The sequence below is a fragment of the Notothenia coriiceps genome, unplaced genomic scaffold, assembly GCF_000735185.1.
Source record: "Notothenia coriiceps isolate Sejong01 unplaced genomic scaffold, NC01 NC01_scaffold00001417, whole genome shotgun sequence".
In the NCBI taxonomy this organism is placed as follows: Eukaryota; Metazoa; Chordata; class Actinopteri; order Perciformes; family Nototheniidae; genus Notothenia; species Notothenia coriiceps.
Genome location: NW_011334118.1, coordinates 41108 through 49670, shown reverse-complemented (window position 1 = coordinate 49670; position 8563 = coordinate 41108). Strand labels below are relative to the sequence as shown.

Sequence of the window (8563 nt, the reverse complement as noted above, 5' to 3'; positions counted from 1 at the left end):
GACTGCTCTGGTTGCTGATTGTCCTCTTCCTGCATGTCTGATTGCTGCTCCTTCTGAACTGGAACCGGCGTAAACTCTTTGGCAGTCACTCTTTGGCAGTCACTCTTAGTCTTCTGCTCTGCTCTGAGACATGTCTTTGTGGTCTGGGAAGACTCTGGCTTACAGAAGTACTGACTTCATGCGGGTAGTACCATTCCGCTTCATCCGAGCTTGCCTCCTCCTTATCCCCATTCTCAGCTATTTCAGTTCTCCTTACTTTGTTCCTCCTCACCACAGGTTCTTGAGGGTTTTCTAACTCCACAGGTAAGTCATTCACTGGCAATAATAGGTTTCGATGTAACACACGCAATGTCTTGCCACCAGTTTCTGGTTGGATCTTGTACACCTTTCCGTCTTTGATTCTCTCAACTACACGGTGAACAACCTTTTCCCAGTAAGGACGAAGTTTTCCAGGTCCACCTCTTTCAGAGAGGTTCCTGACGAGGACTCTGTCTCCCGGTTGAAGATTTGTCCCTTTCACTCGCCTGTCATAGTATTTTTTACCCTTGGCAGAAGACTTCTGGCTGTTGTCTGAATCTATTTTGTACGCTTCCTGCATTCTCGTTGCCCATTTGTTTGCCAACGACTGAGGTGTCTCTCTCTCTTGTTCAGGAGCAGAGGCTGGTGCATGGCATCGTCCTGAGTGATGCGGCGGTGTCCGAGTCAGCAGGGGTGTACGGCAGCGTGGGGACCCCGAGTCCTGCGGAGAAACGCTCGCTCCGCTGCAGCTCCACCAGCTGCGTCCAGAGCACCACAGAGGAGGGGCCCGACGCCCCCCCCCACAGACAGGAAGCTGAGGGTTCCCCCCCTTCAGCGAGCTCTTCTCCAGCATCAAGACCAACCTCACCCGCAGCGCCAGCACCCTGAGGGGGGGGGGGGCAACACGGCGGGGGAGAAGCAAGGAGGGTTCACCCAGAGGAAACCCAGACAGAAGAGCTTCCGCAGGACCCTCCTCAAGGTCATCCCGGACGAGCCCCCAAAATGTTACCTGTCTCAGGATTGGGATCTGAAACGGCTGAGAACAATGACAAGAAGTCACACACGTTAGCGTATGGAATGTTCTGGCTTTATTCAAAATCTTAAAATATATTTATATCTCTCAAAATAACATAGTTATTTATGTTTCTCATTCACATATAGAATTAATTAAACAATAAACTCTGAATTGAAATAAATCAACTTAAATACATGTGTAATATTCCCTTTTCTTTACACAATAAGTGAATTATCTGTATATTGTGCATATATACCTTACATGTTACTACACATGAGTGTGTCATTCACATGCTAACTATTACAAACTCATTCCTTATAAAGCTACACATATTAACAAGAACAGAATAAGTGTTCTTCATAACTTATGAAACATTTACAATGAGCCTTAGCAAGGTGCTTAGTTAACCACAATAGCATTTTACATGAATACAACACACTACTAGCATGGCTAGGCCCCTTCTGTAATTAATTCATGTGGTAATAAACTCCTCTATTAACATTGGATAACTCTTCTATTCATCTACCAACATTTCTCTGAAGCCCACATTAAATTATAACGAAAGGCATTATATCATTGCGTCACGACCGTGTATCGCTAACCAGCTACAATATGAAAGAATACCAAGCTAACGGCTAACTCGCGCTAGCATCGCGAGCTAAGCTACATGCTAACATGCTAACCGGAGTTGGCAATTCTTTGGCAAAAAATAAAATAAAAAAATAACCTGTAGATGGTGCTCTACACTTACATTGCTAGAGGTCTGACGTTCTGGTTTGGGATAAGAGCGAAGAAGTCAAGGGATTGCCAGAACATTACATACGCTAACGTGTGTGTAGAGCACCATCTACAGGTTAAACTGTATAACAGCACACAAACTAAATATCAGTAGATACTTGTAACGAAGCTTGGTGAACATGAAATTGTAAATAAATGTAAATAACAAGATTAAATAGTAGGGTGTCTGCTTTTATGTAACTTAATGCCTCATGCCTCATATTTTACAGTCCGGTACAGTAGCAATACAAAAAAGGCAATTCGTATTCTGGGAAAATACAGCAATAGATTTAAAACATGTAGATTATGCTAAATTATGCCTAAACATTTCATTTAACTAAAGATAATAAATTGAACCGCAGCAAATGCAACCCTGTAACTGTAGCGCAACCATATTACTCTTCGGATAGTAACAGGGTTGCAAATCAATGCTTGTTAGCGTTTACCTCAATAATGAATTATAGCTGCAGAATTATATGTTACTTTCAAGGCAAGGACAAACTTAGATATTTAACTAAATAAAGATAACTTTGAAAATATTAAGTCTTATTCTAATAATGTAACGGGGTTGCGTTGGGAAAACACTGCAGTCACATGGGCAATATTTTAATACAACTTAAAATATCAGAATCCTGAAGACGTGTCACGCTGTACAAAAACAGTTATGTGCACGGCCCCTCAAGTAGCTACTCTAAGCCATTTAAGTAAGCAGTTCTTCTTTTCAGTCTTTATTGGTACACCAAACTGGCTGAATATATTAAACTGCTTTTTTATGACACTAGAAATGTACAATTTATTTTTACAGGATGGCGTGATCTGTCCTGTGAAAAATGGACAGAATCTCATGTGAACTCCTGGTTGAAATGCATTGGAATAAAAGAAAATTACATAATTAAAATGCAAGAGGAGGAGGTAACAGGACCAGTTCTCACAACTCTACAGAGGGAGTTCCTCAGCACCACAATTGAAATGAAAAGTGGCCAAATTGAACTCCTTCTGAACAAACGAGATGAACTTTTAAAATCTAAACCAAACAAACTCAAAAAAGGAATTGATTTAGGTGAAAAGAAGAGGGACATTGTAAAAGGAAAGCTATTAAATCCTGGCCAAGAACCAAACCCCTGTTCACAAAAACCAAAACCTTGTGAAGGAGCAGAAGGGGTCAGTAGCCCTACAGAGCTGGGTGATAACTTAACTTCTACAGAAGGATCGCTCTGTGACTTTCGTAACTTTGACAAGCATGAAAAAAACTGCAGATACATCAAACACAGTGTGCTACCTCCAGAAACAGGAATTGAAAACATGATTGATCCATGTCATGAATATAAGTCCCTGGAGAATTCGCACAAACTAAACTCAAATAGTCTAAAATTAAAGGTAGCATTTGAGGTGTTAAGATTTGCATGTGCGTGCATGAATGTACGAAGCAATGGGACCATTCATTTTGGGATTACGGATAAAAATAGCGGTAAACATCGGCATGGTGAAATCATAGGGTTTCCTGTCAGTAGTCCAGAGGATTTTGTTGATGCACTAGACTACATTGAAAAAAGCTTTAAAGGGTCAGATCAACAATGCGACGCCAGGAGTTGCATAAGGAACCCCCGATTCATTGAGGTCCTTGACAAGGAAACTAGTGAGGAAACTAGTGAGGAAACTAGTGAGAAAACATGGGTCATTGAGTATGATGTTGTACTAAAAGCAAGCATTGTGAAAGACAAGCTTTTCTATGTTGGTCTCCCAAAACTCGCTGACAATGACAAAAAAAACAAACTTGAAAAGAAAGTCCCTTTTCAGAGAGTTGGAGCTAACACAAAAGAAATACCAGAGGATGACCTTTTTCTTTTCATTCAAAGACTCAGGGAGAAAGACCAACAGAGAGAAGATGCAGAATCTTCAAGCAATCAAACAACTGTTGAATGTGAAGAGGATCAAGAGAGGAAACTCTCCATCCTCTTAACATGTGGGAAAACTCATATGGACGACTCCATGTTCTACATCATAGTGACCAACAAATTTCACACCGAGCATCTCAGCCACATGAGCTTCTTGCTACACATGAATATCTTCTGTGTGTTTGATTTTGACCCTGATTCAAAAAAATCTGGTCTTTGTGGAAAATACAAGGAGCAGAAGGCTGTAAACCTTCACTTTCTTGATAACTACGCAAATAATGATCGATTAAAACCTTCAGACTTTGTTGATTCGTTGCAGCTTTTTGAGAGAACAAGCTGGATTTTCTGCAATGGAAGAAAAAACTTTCCCGGAGGAGAGAAAACCTGTGATGAAAAGACGTGGATCAAAACAAGAAAGAAGAAACTGAAAAAGGCAGTATCTCTCATCTGCAATGACATCCTTCCCAGGCAGTCATTTGTAGTCCTTTTCCTGCTCATGTCTCATATTGAGCAGCCACTTGTTGAGACTTTCCATGAATTCTTTGCAGAGATGAATGGAAATGATTTTTTGGCAGTAATATCTGAGTCAAAGGAAAACTACGAAAACTGGGCAAGTCTTGCCCAGGTGTCTTGCCATATGTCTTCACTCAAAGAAATCAGCATTGTTGAAATGCCACTGAGTCATGTGGACGCCACAGTTCAAAGCATTCAGCTCTCAAAGAATCAACCCACCAGGACATTACCTGTCTTTAACGGAGCACTTTGCTTCTTAAAGTCAGTTGAAGAGGCTATGTTAGATTCTTTGGAAATCATCAGTGTTGACCAGTGTGATGATACAAATGTGGATATCATGAGTGAGGAAGAAATCCAACAGATTGAGAGAAACTTCTATCATGGTGGAAAGATAAAGTGGATCAATTTCTGGCTGTCTGACAAACAAAAGTGTGGAAATATCATAAAGAGGGATGCCTATAATGAAACAAGCACAATACTGGAAAAGATTAAACAGCGTCCCAAGGCCATACGTCCCATTGAGAGTGTGAACATATATCATCAACCTGGCAGTGGTGGAAGTACAGTGGCAAGACAGATCCTCTGGAGTTGGAGAAAGAAAGTGCGATGTGCAGTGGTTAAACAGAGTAAGGAAATCACAACTGTGTGTGAACATGCAGTGAGACTGAGAGAACATGACGAGAGAGACAAAGACAACTGTTTGCCAGTGCTCTTGCTCTTGGAGGACCGCAATGCAGATTACATACATGATCTCAGGCGGGAACTTGGAAATGTCGTTGCAACCCAAAAAAGAAATCCTTCTGTGTTGTGCTTTATCCTCCTTATTTGCAACAGGTCAAACAAACCAGAAAAAATGTGCAGAGAATCATCATCACAAACAGTGGCAGTCAGACATCAGCTTACAAATGAAGAGAAACCTTTGTTCTCAAAAAAACTTGAGCAACTCAAGCTGAAGTTTGAAGCAAACTTCATCCTCACATTTGTGCTGTTGATTGAAGGGTTCAAGAAAAGTTACATTGAAGATTTTGTGAAAAACCTTCTACTTAAAATTGATCATTCATCACGCACCACTCGCCTCATCAGATTTGTGGCTCTCTTGAACTACTATGTTGAAGACTCTTACCTATCTGTATCTCACTGCGAGGCATCTCTTGGCATAGCTACCCATGTTGAGAGAGCTCAGTACCATGCCTTTGTGGATCAGCTCAGTGATGAAGCTCGGATTATTTTCATCCACCTTAATGAATCATCAACACACATCTCATCAATAAGGATTATTCATCCAAAGTTGGCGGAGGAAATTTTGACTCAGCTGTCTGCAATTTTTCCTCAGAGTGATATTGCCATGGATCTCATCACTGACAAAGTACTTATCAATCATAGGTTTGCCAGAGACGAGTTGCTGAAGTTCATCAGAGATCTTTTCATCAAACGCAGTAAAAAGAGCAGAGGTGATTCTGTAGACACAGCTTTTTCACCCCTTATTGAGCATATCAGCACCGAAAAAGGTGGTGTACAGAAAGCTGTTGATCTCATGAAAGCTGCTTACCTAGCTTTGGGTAAAGATCCATATGTTGCACAACAGCTTGCCCGGCTGCTTTACACAAAGTTCAGATTTGAAGAGGCCCTTGAATGGGCAGAGGAAGCAAAATCTCTTCTTCCACTTGATCCATTTGTCCTTGATACTTTAGGACAAGTTTACAAGAAGTGGTTTTACCACTTGTTTGACACTAGGACACCATCCCCTGAAAGCGACATTAAAATCATAAGCACTGCCCTCAAAGGAATCTCTGCCTTCCGGGCCTCCGAGAAATCATTAACGAAAGAGGCTGTCAACCGTTCGTACTACGGGGAAGTAGATGTTGGCTGCAGGCTGCTAAAATTCCTGTCAGAAGTCAATATTTTTTCAAACAATACTGGAAAATCAGAGTTGATGCAGTACTTGTTAACAGACTACATACCAGAAGATGTAAAAAAACCCTGGCAGGGGTTTCATCATCAGTTGAAAGGATTACAAAAGAGCTTATGCAACGCACTTGAGTGCATTTCAGAAGACCTCAGCTACTTTCAACCCGACATTAGCGAAGAGGATGAAGAACTTGATGCGAGGGATCCAGAACAAGTGTACAGTCCAAAAAAATGGCTGAGAAGGAAGAGTGCTGTATATGCTGAATTCTTTTGCATTATATCAGATGAGAGTGACCAAGAAGCTGAAAGCGACAGTACTGACATTGCCAGTCAAGCTGAAGGGCTTTCTCCATTCCAAAGACAGATTAGGACCTACAAGCTTGGTGGAGGACATTTTACATCCATCCTCTCATTGCTTTTTGACAAGGACCCACAGAGGGCAGGAAAAAAACTCGAGACAATTATTGAAATGTACCCAGAAAACCTGAGAAGTAATAGCTTGGAGCCAACAGAACTTGCAAACTATATTGTTTGCCAGATAGCTCTTAACTGTACTCTACCTGGGTCCTCAAAGCTCCTGTCCCTTGACAAACTGCAATATCTCAGCAAGAGATTTATTACCAAGGGGAAAAACATGTCAAGTGCGAGTGCCCTCTTCCTTCTCTCCCTTCTGTTTTGGCCTGAATCTGGCAAGGAACTCAGTTCTGCTGATGCTCAGCTCCTTTTATCAGCCATTAATGCACTGCAGAGACTCTTTGAGCAAAAAAGCCTTAATACTCGTCGGAGGAAACTGTTGACCCACTTCTTTCTGGCAAAGCCAAAAGGTCTTAACAAGTTTGTACACAAAACGGTTATCGAAGCACTGGTCAAAGGCACTCTAAGTGAACGAAACCTGAAATGGCTTGGAGGAGAAGTATGGAAAAACGAGGAAGTTATGAAGCTACTGCAACGTGTTGAAGGATGGACAGAAAATGGAAGCTTGTTTGTGAAAGGTGGAACCAGAGACGGCAAAATCAGGGTCCATCCTCGACATTCTGCTTCCTTGCCAAATGGAAATGAACAAGTTACCTTCTACTTGGGCTTTTCATTCGACGGAGTCGTTGCCAGTGACATCCAAGTAATGGAATAATGCTCACAATGTTAATCTGTAAATATTGGTCCAGTCTTGTGACACATTGTTTTGTGGGGGAAACTTCTGAAGCAATTGGAAACAGGACTCAGAGAGACACGAGGAGAGCTGGAGTTTTGATGGCAAACACTGACGGTTTATTTGGAGCTTCGGCCGGAGAATTCACAAGACATGTCATGAGCCACGGGTTGACCACAGGGTAGAGATGCCAAATCAATGCTGAAGAACCCTCCGGTAGCTCGAGGTTTTAACTAGTTCAAAGTGTAATAATCAACATTCTTCAATAGATTGACAAAACAGCTGAGGGCACTGAGTCACATTTGTTGTCACTTATGGCTCGGGTCATCTACACCCCGAGAAGGATGTGTTCCAGGTGTCCCACAACAATAACTATCTCTGACCGAGTGTTGCCTGGTCATAAACTGGTAACAACAACAAAATGCTAGGGCAGCCCCTCCTTAACCTTGACAGGGGGCTGCCTGCCAAGTGACAGGCACAAGGGGCAGGACAGGGCAACCACCTTAACCTTGGAGATAGTCTGTCCAAGGTTGGGCATCTGCGTCAGAGGGCGAAGCAGGACATGCAGGGCAAATTATTCCTTGACACTCTGGGGTATGATTCTCAAGAATAAGAAACTAGTTCTGAATACAGCTGTCAAAGGAAAAATGAAAATATAAAAATATTTTTCTCTTTCAAATACGGAAAACAAGAGAAAGGTTGAGTCTTAAACTGATTTAAGTAGTATTTAGGGGATTTTTATATATATTTTTTCCATTTCATTATTTTGAACATTATTATGTTTTGATTTTAATACTTTTTTGTTTTTTTAATGATCTAAAAAGAGCAAATTAATTGTGCCATAAAGTCTGCCTTGTGTCTTTGTACAATAAAAAGCAGACAATACCTTGCAAATGTGAGATTTTAAGATGAAGGCAATACAGTTGTACATAAGATGTAAACATATGTCATACTCAGAATGTATCAAGAATTTTTGTTTTCTAATACATTTTTGTATTTGAGCACTTGCCCTTAATGTATTGTCTTTCTGTTCATTATGTAATTTCATCTTGAAATGTAAAAGTGCTTTTTACTTTTTTATGTCATGTTAAAACATGAAAACACAGCCTTCTTAGGTTCTCTGTATCTAATAATGGAAGGATACAGGTTAAAAAGCAAATAAGAGATCAATGGGATGTATGATACATCTGTTCTTGACATACCTGAAGATGTGTAACACGAACCAAACCATAGCCTTTACTCGTTGTTCTGCAAGTTGCTGGACACTGAGATCCAACAAGTAAGCTGTAC

The 8563-nt window shown here is 41.0% G+C and overlaps 1 protein-coding gene across 1 annotated transcript in view; it reads left to right on the top strand.

Moving 5' to 3' along the window:
• The first annotated feature begins 2969 nt into the window (after positions 1-2969).
• Positions 2970-8563, top strand: part of LOC104960728 (sterile alpha motif domain-containing protein 9-like) — a 16861-nt gene continuing 11267 nt past the window's right edge. Inside the window, exons 1-2 of the mRNA XM_010788888.1 lie at positions 2970-7308; positions 7861-7993. Coding sequence (XP_010787190.1) covers positions 3113-7255 — 4143 coding nt within the window. The 5' untranslated portion in view covers positions 2970-3112 and the 3' untranslated portion in view covers positions 7256-7308; positions 7861-7993. The remainder of the gene's footprint in view (positions 7309-7860; positions 7994-8563) is intronic.